Consider the following 14,656-nt stretch of genomic DNA (forward strand, 5'->3'; position numbering starts at 1 on the left):
CATGAGATCATGACTTAAGTCGAAATCAAGAGTCCCTTCGCTTAACCGACTGAGCCACCCAGGCATCCCTGGATGCCTTTTCAATTCTAATATTCCAAATCTCCGTGATGGGTGAGCAAGACCTGAGTCTCCCAGATAAACACCTCTTATTCGGCCTAGAGCGCTGGGGCTCAGGTATAAAAATCTGTGGCCCTCTGTGACCCTGCTATTTAGAAAATAAGATTTCCGTTCAGATGGTCTCTTCAGGGGGCAGACTGAGTAAGAGACTGAGCAAGAGGATTATGGAATCTCCTTGGGGCTCCACAAGGGCCGCCAGATGGCGCCCCGGGACCGACTGCAAGATCAACTTCCTTTTCCCCTAACTCTTCCCGGCAGTGGGGCCCAGCTCCGGGCGGGGAACCGGAGGGCTGGGGCTCGCCAGCTTCCCCCTGGGGTTCCCCAGCTTCAGAGGTGCCCAAGCATTAGGTGCAGCATAAGCGGAGTAGCAGCGGGGGCTACCGGCCGTCTGGGGGCAGGCAGGGTGGGTGAAGAGATCGGAGCCGGAGCCCTTAGCCAGGGGATGATTCTCGGTCAGCGAATCCAGCCTCGGACAGGTCCCCCAGCCAGAGTTCGCGCTTTAGCCAGCCGTCTACCTCGCTCCAGGCTCCCGGGACGCAGCTAATATCTCCCCTCTAAGGGGCGCGCCTGAGTCGCTCACGATTGGCTGCACGAGTCCGGAGTTAAACTTTCAGCCAATGAAAAGGGGCATGGGGCGTGACGCACGAAAACGTCACGGGAATTCCCCCCTCCCGGGGGTGGAAAAGGGGCTTTCCCCGCTGGAGCCTCGGTGGCTGTGGAGAGGTGACGAGACCGGTCCGAGGTGGGTCGGGCCGGGAGAGAAGCCGGAGTCGGAGCCGTTGCCGCGGTGAGTGGCCGGGTTCAGACCCCTGAGTGGCTAGGACACGGGGAAGGGCGGAAGGAGGGCCCTTAACTGACCGAGTCCCAGGGGTAGAGAGCGGCTGATGCGCGCGCGCGCGCACACACACACACACACACACAGCATGCACACGAACGAGACACACGGATACCCATCGACATCCTTGTACAAAAAAACACGCGGAGCCATACGTGCACCTACGTATATGCCAGCTAGTGCCCAGCATTGTCCATGCACTCAGACTCGTACATATGCACAAGCAAACATGCTCCCCCGTCCGTGCACAGGTGCCTGCGCCCATACCCCATACTCTTCACGCACAGACTCAAATATGTTCACCTGTGCTTTTTCTCTATCAAGACAAACTCGGACGCCTCCACTCTGAGTTTAAGGACGCTCACCTGTACACAGCCATGCTCACTTGCACATGCATAGTGACACTACACACACAACATTCACGCAAGCACATGGGACAACACTCACTCTATACGTGTGAGACACACATTAGTATCACACACGGCTATGGGACCGGGGCAGAGGGCGTGGGCACCTGGAGCAGGTGTGGTGTGTGAATCCAGTGGCGTTGAGATGTTTCGGGGAGAGGTAACAGAAGACCCCATCCCAAGGGGGAGGACACCTTTCGTTCCCCCGCCCCGCGGCCCCGGAGTCCGTTCTTGGGGCAGAACCCTGGGGCCCCCGACTGGGAAGAACCCCCGCCTACAAGCTTCGGAAAGGAGGCCTTCCTACAGCAGGAATGTCCCCCCAAAAGCCCCCGGGTGAATCAGCCGTGGCCTCTCTCGGGGTAGAAAATCCCAAGGTTGCTCCAGGACGGGGGAGGCGAAGGGGGCGGGAGGCGGGCCTGGCCCCGGTCTAAGAGCGTCCTCCAGCCTTGAAAGACCCTCCTGTCCCGGGCGCCCGCCCTGACGTGAAAAGGGGGGACCAACCCCCGAGGACGCTTCCCTGGGTCTAGTCGTCCCTCTGCCGGGAGAGAGGCGACCGGAGCCCGCGGGCCACCAACGACCTCGCGCCCCTCCCGCATCGGGGGGGCGTGGCTAGTGGCGTCATTTCCAGGCCCGCCCCCTCCGGCCCCGCCTCCCTCTGGTATTTTCGGGACTTTCCTAAGCTGTTCTAACTTTCCTGCCACTTCCCCGGCCCAACCCAGCCCAGCTCCGGATCTCGCTCTCCACCGGATCTCGCCCGCCACACCCGGGCGGGTGGCTGGAAGAGATCAGACCCTCCCCCAAATCTGGACTCCCCTTGCCCCCCCAACTCCTGCCCTGATCTGTCTCTCCCCCTCCCCCGCCACTCCCTTCCCCCACACACCTAAGGCGGGCGCCTGAAACTCTGGGAAACAGAACCCGGTCGGAGCCACCAGACACAGCCGGGCCTAGCCCAGAGACATGGAAAGTTGCTACGACCCAGTGAGTCACGCCTCCTGGCCCCGAAGCCAGCCGGCTACCCCCATGTCTGTCTGCTTGTCTGCCTGTGTGTCCGAGTTCCTTCTGCTTCCCTACACCCGTAATGCCCTCTGTTATCTCAACCTGCCTGCCTGTCAGTCAGTCAGTCAGTCTGTCTGTCTGCAAACTGCTTCCACTAGGGGCTTTTTTACGCGCCTGGGGAGGAAAGGGAGTGGTTACTCAGGGCTGGGAAGTGGGGGACTCTGGGGTGGCTCAGAATCAGTTGCCACCCAGTCGGTTTCCAAACCAGGGTCTGGATGGCATGATTGAATACGATGATTTCAAATTCGACCCTTCCATTGTGGAGCCCAAGGAGCCCACCCCAGACACAGGTTAGTAAGTTCCTAACCTCCCCAGTCCTGGAGAGAGGGGGAGGGAGGACCATGTGCCCTCTGCCTTGGGAATGGGCTCAGAAATCCTGGCTCAGCAAAGCCCCTCTGTCCCCAGCTGATGGCCCCTACCTGGTGATAGTGGAACAGCCTAAGCAGGTGAGTGAATGGAAGGGATGGTGTGGGATGACTTCAGCCTTGGGGACAAATAGGGTAATTGTATGTAGTTGGGTGGCCATGGGGAGGGTCACTGACCAGAGGCCGCCTCAGGTTGGGATAGTTGGCTGCTGCTAATCACAGTGGTTGTGTTGTGGTTCGGGAGAGACACTGCCAATTATTATGGTCACTGCTGTCTGGGAGTGTGGCTGGCTAGGGGGGTAGGGGTCTCTCCTGGTCACAATGTTAATCTGCCCTGGGACCTTCAGCGTGGCTTCCGATTTCGATATGGCTGTGAAGGCCCCTCCCATGGAGGATTGCCAGGTGCCTCCAGTGAGAAGGGCCGGAAGACTTACCCCACAGTCAAGGTGAGTCAGGATGGTGCTGGAGGGTGGGCTAATGGATAGTGTGTTCAGGGACGTTACTGACAGCCATCCCCTCTCCCAGATCTGTAACTACGAGGGACCAGCCAAGATCGAGGTGGACCTGGTAACACACAGTGACCCGCCTCGTGCTCATGCCCACAGCCTGGTGGGCAAGCAATGCTCGGAGCTGGGGGTCTGCGCCGTGTCTGTGGGGCCCAAGGACATGACTGCCCAGTAGGTGCCCCTCCGTCCTAGGCCCACCTGTCCTAGGCCCCAGCCCACTTCTATGAGCTTAGCATCTGACCAAGGGGAGAGACTTAGGTTGGCCCCAGAACCCCAGGCCCCAAGTAAAAACCAGGAAAGCTTCCTGGAGGAAGTAGGGCTGAGCTGAGCCCTGGCAATGGGGAGGATGCTTCAAGAGGAAAGAACTCCCTGCAAATCCTCTGTCCCCCTCCCCCACTCAGATTTAACAACCTGGGCGTCCTGCATGTGACCAAGAAGAACATGATGGAGATTATGATACAAAAACTTCAGAGGCAGCGACTCCGCTCCAGGCCCCAGGGCCTTACGGGTATGGGGCGGGAGTGCTTGTAGGGAGAGAGGGAGTCATAGAAGGAATGGAGAAGGAGGATGAGTGCTGGGGTCACATGTACGTCCACCACACAGAGGCTGAGCGGCGGGAGCTGGAGCAGGAGGCCAAGGAGCTGAAGAAGGTGATGGACCTAAGCATTGTGCGGCTGCGCTTTACGGCTTTCCTTCGAGCCAGTGATGGCTCCTTCTCCCTGCCCCTGAAGCCGGTCATTTCCCAGCCCATCCACGACAGTAGTGAGTATCCTGACCATCTGGGGTGCCAGGGCTAGGTGAGGCAGGCCTGAGTTTGAACTTGACCCACCACATATGAGCTGAGTGATCTTGAGCAAGTCATTTCCTCAGTATGGCTTCCATCTTGGGTAAATGAAGATACTAGTAGTTTCCGTACCTCTTGGGGTTGTTCAGATAATACAAAACACTTGGCTCCATTAGTGGGGCCATGGCTATCACGTCAGCTCAAGTCATTGATATCCCACCCCACAGAGTCTCCTGGGGCCTCAAACCTGAAGATTTCTCGAATGGACAAGACAGCTGGCTCTGTGCGGGGTGGAGATGAGGTTTATCTGCTTTGTGACAAAGTGCAGAAAGGTGAGGCTGGACCCCAGGCTGGGACCTAGGGACGCTGAGTATCAAGATGGAGAGCCAGGGCTGCTCTAGGACAAAAGGCCCTGGAGATTGTACTGGGAGGTGTGGCCAAGCTTCAATTTCCCCTATAGATGACATTGAGGTTCGGTTCTACGAGGATGATGAGAATGGATGGCAGGCCTTTGGGGATTTCTCTCCCACGGATGTTCATAAACAGGTACCCTAGGGCCAGGGCCAGGGCTGGGGGCCGAACTGGGCCAAGGCCTCAGTCACACCTTATGTCCTCCTCCCCACCTTGCCAGTATGCCATTGTGTTCCGGACACCACCCTATCACAAGATGAAAATTGAGCGGCCTGTAACCGTGTTCCTGCAACTGAAACGCAAGCGTGGGGGGGATGTCTCGGACTCCAAACAGTTCACCTATTACCCTCTGGTGGAAGGTGGAGCTGGGGCTGAAGATGGGGGCTGGGATGGAGTGTCCCCAGACTAGATCAGGGGACCCATGAGTCAGGAGTGGGGAAGGGCCCCGGAAGAGGTGGTCCTAGGAGCCAGCCCGAGGGCTTCTGGAGGGAGGGCCATGACCATACTAGGGACAGAGTTCGTGAGGCGTGGTGCAGGAGTTGGGGTTTTAACATCTCATTTCCCTCTGGCCCCAGACAAGGAAGAGGTGCAACGGAAGCGGAGAAAAGCCTTGCCCACCTTCTCCCAGCACTTCGGGGGTGGCTCCCACATGGGTGGAGGCTCTGGGGGCTCAGCCGGAGGTTATGGAGGAGCTGGAGGAGGAGGTGAGGGGGACGGTGCTGGTGGTGGGAAGGGGGATGGAAGGGGAGAGAAGTTGTGGGGTAAGAGTCCTGGATGGTGCCTTATACCCACAGCCTGGCCTATATCCGCAGGTGGTGGCCTCGGCTTTTTCCCCTCCTCCTTGGCCTACAGCCCCTATCCGTCCGGCTCGGCACCGATGGGCTGCTACCCAGGAGGCGGGGGCGGGGCGCAGATGGCTGCCGGGGCGCCAGGCGTGGATGCTGGGGAGGAAGCCGCAGAGCCGAGCGCGTCCCCTCTAACATCCCAGCGCGAACCGCTGACCCCGGAGCTGCTGCATCGAGGTACTGCCTCTGGAATCCGGGCGGTCTGGACGCTTCGGGTGGGGACCAAGCCCGCGCCCACATCCCTGTTGCCCCCAGCCCGGGAGTACAATGCGCGCCTCTTCGGCCTGGCGCAGCGCAGCGCCCGAGCCCTGCTCGACTACGGCGTCACGGCGGACGCGCGCGCGCTGCTGGCGGGACAGCGCCACCTGCTGACAGCTCAGGATGAGAACGGAGACACGTAGGTGGAAAGGAGGGAGGGGGAGGGCGGGCGACGGGGCTCCCTTGGCCTGCGGTGGGACTTGGAGAGCCATGGAAGGTCGGGGTGCAGGGCAGGGAAGGACCCTTCAAAGAGCCGGAGCTGTGGAGTCGGACAGACCTGGTTCCAAGTCCGGCTTCCTTATGTACTAGTTCTGCCCAAGGTACTTGATCTCTCCATCCTTCAGTTTTGTTGACTGTTAAAAAAGCTAGATGATAGTACTTGTACACTGCACAAGGTGCTCGGAAGGATTAAGTTCAGGTGCAGCAATGTCCTTGGAAACGTCTGGGCTCCAGAAGCCCTAATGACAGAGATTATGAAGGTGGTGGGGTTTTGGAGGCAGAGGGGGCACTGGGTGGCTGGGCTTCCTAGGCCAGAGTCTCACTCCCCAACCCTCAGGCCACTGCACCTAGCCATCATCCACGGGCAGACCAGTGTCATCGAACAGATAGCCCAGGTCATCTACCATGCCCGGCACCTTGGCGTTGTCAACCTCACCAATCACCTGCACCAGGTGAGGGGCTCAGATGGGTGAGGCGGCAGGAGTTGGAAGGCAGGTGGGCCTAGGCCAGGGGTGGACCTGGCTTACTCTGCCTGCGTTTCCAGACGCCACTGCACCTGGCGGTGATCACCGGGCAGACGAGCGTGGTGAGCTTCCTGCTGCAGGTGGGTGCAGACCCGGCACTATTGGATCGGCACGGAGACTCCGCAGTGCACCTGGCGCTCCGGGCTGGTGCCAGTGCCCCTGAACTGCTGCGTGCCCTTCTGCGCAGTGGGGTTCCCGCTGTTCCCCAGCTGTTGCATATGCCAGACTTTGAGGGTGAGTTCATCACCTCATCTGGGGCCAAGGGAGGGTGTCTGGTGAGTGCCTAGAGTGAATGTGAGGTGTCACGGTCAGATGGTCGGGGGCCACATTGGAATCACAGCTGTAGGCTAAGTATCTATGTCCCTAGGCCTATACCCGGTACACCTGGCAGTCCGTGCCCGAAGCCCCGAGTGCCTGGACCTACTGGTGGACAGTGGGGCTGAAGTGGAGGCTGCAGAGCGGCAGGGTGGCCGAACAGCCCTGCATCTAGCCACAGAGATGGAGGAGCTGGGGTTGGTCACACATCTGGTCACCAAGGTGGGACTGAGGATTGCTGAAGGGGTGGGGCCAAGGGTTGTAGAGGAACCAAGGACAGTGAAGATGCAGGGGGAGGGGCGGCCAGTCAGTGAGTGGTGTCATAAACCACTCTCTTGCACTCCACAGCTCCGTGCCAATGTGAATGCCCGCACCTTTGCGGGAAACACACCCCTACACCTGGCAGCTGGACTGGGATCTCCCACCCTCACCCGCCTCCTTCTAAAGGCTGGTGAGCCTCATCCTTGGGACATATGAACAGGGCTGAGGGGTAGGAAAAGGGGTGACTACTAGTTCCTCCACTTGGCAGTTCTTAATGTGGGCTCTCACTGAACCCCCCCCACGACTATCTCCTTCCTCAGGTGCTGATATCCACGCAGAGAATGAGGAGCCCCTGTGCCCACTACCTTCGCCCCCCACCTCTGGTAGTGACTCAGATTCTGAGGGACCTGAGAGGGACACCCGAGGCAGCTTCCGGGGCCACACACCTCTTGACCTCACTCGCAGCACCAAGGTGAGGCCAGCCTCGAACTAGAAGCCCCAGGGAATGAAGCACCTGGGCTTAGGGCTGGGGCCCAGAGGACTGGCACCTGGGCTTGAGGACTGGGGTGGGAGGTCATCAAACTGAGGCTGTCTCCCCAGGTAAAGACCTTGCTGCTAAATGCTGCTCAGGACACCACGGCACCCCCTCTGACCCCTCCCAGCCCTGCAGGTGAGATCTCTTCACCCACAGCCAGATTTCAGACCCCCTACTCACAGAGGTCTCTTCTTTAGGACCTCTGAAGGGGGGGGGGGGCGTCCCTTGCTCTATCCCTGTTGCCCCTCAGAACCCTGTCTGCCTTGTCTGTCAGATTACCTTGAGAGAAAAGTGTCTGCCTGAGCCCATCTCTGGGCATAACAGACATGTCTGTATGTCCCTATCAGGGCCAGAGCTGCCACTTGAGGACACAGTCCTACAGAACCTGGAGCATCTGCTAGATGGGCCAGGAGCCCAGGGCAGCTGGGCAGAGCTGGCAGAACGGCTGGGGCTGCGCAGTCTCGTGGACACGTATCGGAAGACAGCCTCACCTAGCGGCAGCCTCCTGCGCAGTTACAAGGTCAGTTGGTCCCCATTCCCTGCTCCATGCCTCACTTCCTTCCTGCAATCTCAGATCCCAGGTGCTCCCTTGGCCCCAGGGCTCCTGCCCCCACACTCAGATCTCATGCCTCTTCCTCCTCCCCAGCTGGCTGGTGGGGACTTGGCAGGCCTGCTGGAAGCCCTGTCTGAAATGGGCCTGGAGGAAGGAGTGAGGCTGCTGAGGGGCCCTGAGGCCCAAGATAAGCTGCCCAGCACAGGTAAAGGGGTCCCCCCCCGATAGGCAGATCCGGGCCTGGAGGGTGGGAGGCCTAAGACCTTGACTGTTCCCTGTCCCCTTCCCCGTGCCCGCTTGCCTAGCAGAGGTGAAAGAGGACAGTGCATACGGGAGCCAGTCGGTGGAACAGGAGGCAGAGAAGCTGGGCTCACCCTCTGAGCCACCAGGAGGGCTCTGCCATGGGCACCCCCAGCCTCAGGTGCACTGAACTGCTGCCCACCCACCAGTTCCCCCCTCGGGGCCCCTCTGTACAGCACCCCTGCCTATTCCAGGTCTTATTTAACACCCTATGCCCACCCCTCAGTTGGGGCAAATAAAGGATTCTCATGGGAAAGGGAGGGTGCTTGGCTCCCTCCCTAACTTATGGCAACCCCTGATGTGGCTCTTGTCCTGGGAACTAGCTGCCTACCCAAGCCGGGTACTGGAGAGAGGAGAAGGAGGCCCAGCCAGCAAGTCCAGAGCAGTTTTAATGGGATTGGAGGCTGTACAAAGGGCAGGGCCCACTGAAGGAGGGAAAGCAAGGCCATGCTGCCCCCAGATTGCATGGGGGCCTCGGCATGGATATCCTTCCTCTACCTCTGGAAAGAGAGAGGGTGAGCCTCAGGGAGGAAGGAGGGATAACCAGCTCAGCCCCAACTCCTGGCCTCTATCTGAGCCAGGCCCCAGGATGGAGGGGGGATTGCTGGTGTCGGGGTGGGGGTGGTCTCAGCAGAAAGCAGAACCGTCAGGCCTCCGCCCCCCCCCAAAAAGCATCAAAATTCCAAGGGGCCCTGGCCCCTCCCACCCCAGCCCCCGTACGAAAAAGTGCAAAACATTATCACAAAATGGGGGTCTCAGAGGGGCCCCTAGCCTAGGCTCCCAAGGCCTGAGCCCTAGCCCTGCGCTGCCCCGGACACCGCGTCCGGCGCGGTCGGGCCCTGGGCCGAGGGGCCCTCGTGGGCGGCCCGAGGCCGGCCCGGGCTCAGGCAGGGCCATGTCATGCAGGTGCCCAGTGGGCGCCAACCCCCCGCGCTCCTACCCTTGACTCAGAGCTTCCACCGCCCACTGACTGCCCCACCACGAGGCTCTGAGCCATGACACTGAGCCCGGGGCTGGCTGGCGGGGTTGGGCTGCAGGGAGGGGCTGGAGTGAGGTGGAGGGAGTCCTTCCTCCATGCTCCCGGCCTGGGCCAGTGCTGCCTCTACTGCATCCAGCTCTTCACTGCCCGCCTTCAGCTTGACCCGAAGCAGCGCTGCGTATGTGCCATAGCGGGATTTCTGAGGCAGAGGGGCAGGGGCTGTGAGCCTGCTCTTTACCCTTTGCCCATCTCACCCCATCTGGGCCGAGGAGGATGCCAAAAAAGGCTCAGAAAAAACAGGTTCTTGCCCAACTCTGAGGCCCCCAAGGCCCCCAGGGGCTGTGACACGATCCCCTGGTAAGCGAGTTATCCTCTCTGGGCTCTCTTGAGATGGCGTATTATAACATCAAATACTTCTTGAGCCTGACCCAGAGTTGGGAAAGCTGAGCACTTGACAGACCTCATCTCCCTTCATTACCCTCGTGGGTACAGAACGTCATCCCTGGCCCACAGAAGAAGAAACAGGCTCAGAGGGGAAAAGCAACCTACCAAAGGTCACCCAGCTGGTCCCACTCTCCAATTAGAGTCCATGCCCTTAACCACTAGCCTGAGCCTGTATGTGGCAGCAGTGAGACCCCACTGATGAATAAAGGTGCCAAAGTGGTGCCAGGGCAGGGAGGTTCACCTCAAACTCCAGGTAGGCCTCCTTCTGCCGCTGCTCCTCAGCCTCTTTGCCCCGGGCCTTCCTGCCCAGGTGTGCAGCCCGGTGCTCTCGCAACTCACTTGCCATGGCCTTCAGCTTGGCCTCGTGGGTCCGCACCTGCTCCTCCTAGAGGCCAGGGGAGTGTGGTCAGGGTCACTCTAGCACATATACTGCCTTCGTGCAAGTTTTTTAAAAAGGTGCCCTTGCCTTTGGATGAGCAAAGCACCATGTCTAGGTTAACACCTTGGCAAGTGGAGTAGAGAACTGGATTTCGGCCTTCACTCACCCCTCATGGCCAGTATCCTGGTGCAGTGGACATCTACATAATCATGCAGAGCAGCCCTGAGTGCAGTCAGCCTGGGCCTGCCACACTCCATCCCACTGGCACCAGGTGGACAGAGCTGGGGGTACCTGGGAGAGGCGGGTGGCAGCGCTGGGCAGCAGGGGGCGGCTGAACTTCCTCTGGGAGCTAACAGCAGCTGGGAAGGGGGGAGCGGAGAACATGGCAGCCACCACATTGATGCGAGTGATCCAGGACTGCATCTGCTCCAGGCTCCTGGGGAGACACGACCACTACTTAGGACCCAGGCTTCCTATCCAGGGATGCCTGTCCTGGCTCAGGGTATGGCTGGGAAGGAATGAGGTAATCCAGGGACAAGGGAGGGGTGCAAGGTGGGAGTGGGGCAAGGGGTCCAGGATGGGCAGGAAGAGGGCACTCACGGAGCCTGAAAGAGGAAGACCCGCCAATCAGCTGTGCGCAGGTAGAAGACATGGGGCCTCTTGCTGTAGTCGCTGGCGCGTGTGGCCAGGGCATGGTGGATGCTGATGGCATTCTTTAGCTCTGCCTCTGAGAGGGCCTTCCCAGGCTGGTACTCCTCCTGCAGGGGTGCCCATCTTGTACTGGCCATGGTCCCAGCAAAGCCTGGCCCTGCCCACCCACACTCCCCTGAGTCAGCTCAGCCCCAACCCCTTGGGCTGGCCCCGCACCTTCTGCAGGTAGAGGATCATGCCCTTGAGGATCCCGTGGAAGCTCTTCCAGCCCCGCTTGCCCCGAGGTGCTGGGGGGAAGGAAGACAGGTCAGGGGGCCTGAGACAGGCCCCCTCCCCTCCATCCCCCAGACCCTCCCCACCCAGCCACGTACTCTTCCTGCAGTCAGGGTCTGCGTGCACCTTTCGCACCAGGGCCCCGTGCTTGTAGACTGCAGCCCCGGGTTCAGGAGTCAGGTCCAGGAAAGGGCTGGAGCCGCTGCCACTGCCCCCGCTGACCCGCTTGATGACCTTGGGGTTGGGGTCGGCCAACTCAGACAGAGAGCGTCTCAGCTCCTCCTCGTCTCTGCAGGTGTGATCACCTCAGAGGGGGCTGGCCTTGCAGCCACAACCCCCGCTTCCGCCCTGGCCTCTGCCCACCCAGGAAAGTGACCTCTTGTCTGTGGAGGAAATGGGGGGACTGCCCCTCTCACAGGGTGTGGCTCCCCTCCACCTGCGGCTCCTGGAGCCTTGTTTCCCGCCTCAGACCAGCCCTCCCCAGGGGTAGCTGTGTCCCCCTGCTCAGAGGAGGGCTCCTCCAGACAGTGTATCTCCTTGTTCAAGTTAGAGCTCTCAAGGGTAGGGCCATGTCTGTCCCTTCCTCCCCATCCTCTGTTTCTGCACATACACACACCTACCCTCACACCCTTCTCCACTGGAGAAGACATGTCTGACTCAGCTGTCTCAACCACACCCAGCAGCATGCTTTGCTCATAGTTTGTTGGCGAAATGGTGGCAGAAGTGGCTTCCTAGTGGTCACCTAGTACCTTCTGGTCCACAGGCTCTGTTATATACCATCTAAAGATTCTGGTTCTGTCCTGTCACTCCATCAGTCAAAAACCTTCAACGGTTCCCTATTCCTCCTGCATAGAGCCTATGCTCTATCCCTGCCAATACTGCCTCTTTCTCCTTCCGCTCTCCAGCCAGCCAGGCCTGGCTCCTCTCATCTCCCCACCGCATGCTCATTGCAGCCACCACATATTTGCCTCCCAAATATCAACTTCCCTCTCCCTGGATGCTTCCCCTTCTTCAAGGCTTGCCCCAAGTTCTGATCTGCCCCCCAGTCCTGAGCTCTGCCTCCTCTGAGGTCTTCTCCTGCAGACTGGGAGCTCCCAACCGAACTGATCTGTGACAACTCTCGGCAGATGCCAGCAAGTATGAATGACCTACTGACCATTTTGATGAGGCTCTACCCTCAGGCTGCAGAACCCAAGGCTAAAACTGGACCTCCTCCCTTAGACTGGACTCCTCTATAACTTACTCTGAGTCTGTTCCCACTGCCAAAAGTAGACAATGTGGTTCTTTGTTCTGTGATGCTCTGGACTCCCTAGGACCTGAGAGGGGTTCTCATGCTATTGGTCAAGGCTCTACCTCCAGAGACTTCTGCTTTCCCACTTGGGTTGCCAAGGGACCTCCCCTTTTTGTTTTAGCATCCCCCCCCTCCCAGGCCAGCTGACAGTGGCCATCCATCCCAACCTAGCCTGTCATAACAACCCAGCTAGAGAAAAGACACAGAACCCCAAGTTCAGGCAGCCATCTCCAAATAAGGAAACGAAGCAGCCTCAGTGCCTCACCCGCCTTCCCTGCCCCACAACCCAACCCAGACTCACAGGGCCCACCTCAGCACTCTCAGCATCTCCAGGCAGCCCCTTCCCGCACCCCATCTCCCTCACCACACAGCTCCAGGACTCACATGGCCCACTGCAGCTTTTCATTCTTGATGGAGCTGTACAAGGCCTGAAGAAGGGAGGAACAAATCAGGCAGGTATGGGTCACTCCTGAGGGAGGCAAACAATGTACCCCAATGCCAGAACTCAGAGCCCTCCCTCCAAACCCAGGGGAGGAGACAATGGGGATGGGGGAGCAGGGTGTAAGGACCAAGAACACAGGCTCTGGAACACAGTATTAGGACACAGTACCATGTCACTTTTGCTGCATGAGTTTGGGCAAGTATCCATGGGGAGAACAAATGTACTAACAGGTATATGACATAGGGTGGGTGATTAGCATAGAGCATCCAGGCATACGGCTGATGCATAATAAATGGCAGCTGCTATTATTATCTTTGCTGTTGTTATTGTTAGGGGTCATCCTGCCCAGATTCTGGGTGGGAGAAGCACAGCCCTGGAAGGAATAGAAAAGAGCATTCCCAAGAAGCTCTCCTTTCCTGGACCATGGGTTTTGGCCTACTTCCATAGGATAAACCCACACAGAACATATAGGGAAACTGAGGCCCAGCAACAGGGACTCACCCTGTCACCTCCCTCTCTGGCTAGTAGAGAACACACTTTCATTGCTCCTAACCCTTATGGCAAGCTGAGCGCCTCCCCAACCCAGAGGGCCCCACCAAGTTGAGTGCCAGGGTGGGCCAGGCCCCTGCCCACTCACATCCTTCGTGTTACTGAGGAGTGAACACTAGTCTAAAAGGCAGAAGTTTCAGCTTCCAAACCCTGCATACCCCAAGCTCCTTGTGAGCTCCTGAACCACTCACTTCCCCTCAGTACAGTTGGCATGGAGGACCTGTGGGGACCTTGGGATGGTCTGAGTAGAAAATGGTCTCCGGGAGTCGTATAGGGAACCCCTCTTCTTGGGAGTGGCCTGCAGCATGAGTCCACAGCAGCACCTCCCACTGTGGGGGCGATTCCACCAGCCTGTCTGTGAGTGGGTGTGTCCCCAACATGTGCGTGTGGGGCTAAGCGTGTGGCGTGCGATGCTGCTTGCGTGAGCTGGGTGCAGTGGTGACGTCGGTGCCTTTTCCATGATGGGACACAGCCCCCACCCCACCACCAACATACCACAGTTTCTGGCTATCTTACTGACCACTGTCACACCCAGCCACATGGCTAGCCAGGCATCCCACATGTGCCACATGGGTACATCCCACAACCTCCACCCCCTTACACAGCACAACCCAGCCCTATGCACACATAGCCCTCCCAGCACATCCCCAGCCCAAGCCTGCATAACCCCAACCCTAAATCCTCTCTCCAACTCTGACTAGGAGGAGACGTGTCCACCCATATCCAACCTGTCTCCAGCCTTCCAGTTCATCCCCTGGTCTCTAGAAGCACCACCTCTGGCCCACAACCACGTCTTCCTTCCAAAGTCCTAAACCCCATCGGTGAACCCCATGTCATGCTCCCAAAGACCCTTTGGTGTGAGACGTCCACAGTGATCCGACGGTGTGTGCCCTTCCCCCTCCAGTCCATGCCCACTCCTGGCCACCCATGGGCTCCGTCCCTGCTGGGCTCCTGCCTTGCTTCGACTGATGCCCCCTCTCAGCTCATGCCACCTTCCGTGCCTCCCTCAAGCCGCCCCCTCACCCACGCCGCCCTCCGCAACCCCCCTCGGCCGCCCTCCAGCCTGGCGTGGGCCGAGGCCCCAACGCCCTCACCGCCTTCTTCTTCTTGCGGCTCTGCAGACGGCTAACCACCAGGTCGGTGTAGAGCACGGGCTTGAGACTGCGAGAGCGCTGCGGCCAGCCGTAGCACAGGGTCTCCGCGCCGCGGTGGGTGCGCCCGTAGCGCACGGAGCACAGCGAGCGCGAGCGCAGCCGCCCGGCGCTGCTGTGGATGCTGTTGACACCGATCATGCTGGCCCGGCCGGCGCGCGGCGGCCCCCGGCCATGCCCCCGTCCGCCCTCGGCCTGGACGGCCC

At 59.5% G+C, this 14,656-nt stretch overlaps 2 protein-coding genes across 5 annotated transcripts in view; one reads left to right on the plus strand and one right to left on the minus strand.

The window, feature by feature from the left end:
- Positions 1 to 799: 799 nt before the first annotated feature.
- On the plus strand, positions 800 to 8,583 carry NFKB2 (nuclear factor kappa B subunit 2). Of its 4 annotated transcripts, XM_029932460.1 has the most exons (23): positions 800 to 904; positions 2,245 to 2,337; positions 2,624 to 2,705; positions 2,821 to 2,861; positions 3,128 to 3,226; positions 3,306 to 3,457; positions 3,688 to 3,794; positions 3,890 to 4,048; positions 4,298 to 4,402; positions 4,531 to 4,616; positions 4,702 to 4,840; positions 5,057 to 5,185; positions 5,294 to 5,503; positions 5,582 to 5,723; positions 6,141 to 6,255; positions 6,348 to 6,561; positions 6,695 to 6,864; positions 6,991 to 7,093; positions 7,224 to 7,375; positions 7,504 to 7,573; positions 7,786 to 7,958; positions 8,085 to 8,196; positions 8,300 to 8,583. In XM_029932460.1, exons 2-23 carry the CDS (start codon positions 2,317 to 2,319, stop codon positions 8,419 to 8,421), a joined length of 2,703 nt encoding a protein of 900 aa, XP_029788320.1. In that variant the 5' UTR covers positions 800 to 904; positions 2,245 to 2,316; the 3' UTR covers positions 8,422 to 8,583. The 4 variants fall into 4 exon arrangements, with proteins under 4 accessions (XP_029788320.1, XP_029788321.1, XP_029788322.1 ...); XM_029932461.1 differs by lacking the exon at positions 800 to 904 and having other exon boundaries at positions 2,031 to 2,337; XM_029932462.1 differs by lacking the exons at positions 800 to 904; positions 2,245 to 2,337; positions 2,624 to 2,705; positions 2,821 to 2,861; positions 3,128 to 3,226 and having other exon boundaries at positions 3,306 to 3,389.
- A 79-nt stretch (positions 8,584 to 8,662) lies between these two features.
- The window catches only part of PSD (pleckstrin and Sec7 domain containing), a 14,929-nt gene continuing 8,935 nt past the window's right edge, over positions 8,663 to 14,656 (minus strand). Inside the window, exons 11-17 of the mRNA XM_029932459.1 lie at positions 12,693 to 12,736; positions 11,116 to 11,306; positions 10,961 to 11,031; positions 10,694 to 10,851; positions 10,385 to 10,529; positions 9,956 to 10,099; positions 8,663 to 9,469 (exon numbers count right to left, since the gene is read on the minus strand). Coding sequence (XP_029788319.1) covers positions 9,239 to 9,469; positions 9,956 to 10,099; positions 10,385 to 10,529; positions 10,694 to 10,851; positions 10,961 to 11,031; positions 11,116 to 11,306; positions 12,693 to 12,736 — 984 coding nt within the window. The 3' untranslated portion in view covers positions 8,663 to 9,238. The remainder of the gene's footprint in view (positions 9,470 to 9,955; positions 10,100 to 10,384; positions 10,530 to 10,693; positions 10,852 to 10,960; positions 11,032 to 11,115; positions 11,307 to 12,692; positions 12,737 to 14,656) is intronic.

Source organism: Suricata suricatta, chromosome 2, assembly GCF_006229205.1.
Source record: "Suricata suricatta isolate VVHF042 chromosome 2, meerkat_22Aug2017_6uvM2_HiC, whole genome shotgun sequence".
Classification (NCBI taxonomy): domain Eukaryota; kingdom Metazoa; phylum Chordata; class Mammalia; order Carnivora; family Herpestidae; genus Suricata; species Suricata suricatta.

Bases quoted from the DNA above. Each gene is read 5' to 3' on its own strand.
- NFKB2 (XM_029932460.1), top strand. From the start codon at position 2,317: ATGGAAAGTTGCTACGACCCA. The intron at 6,256-6,347 runs GTGAGGGGCTCA...CTGCGTTTCCAG, and splicing joins TCACCAATCACCTGCACCAG to ACGCCACTGCACCTGGCGGT. The intron at 6,562-6,694 runs GTGAGTTCATCA...CTATGTCCCTAG, and splicing joins GCATATGCCAGACTTTGAGG to GCCTATACCCGGTACACCTG.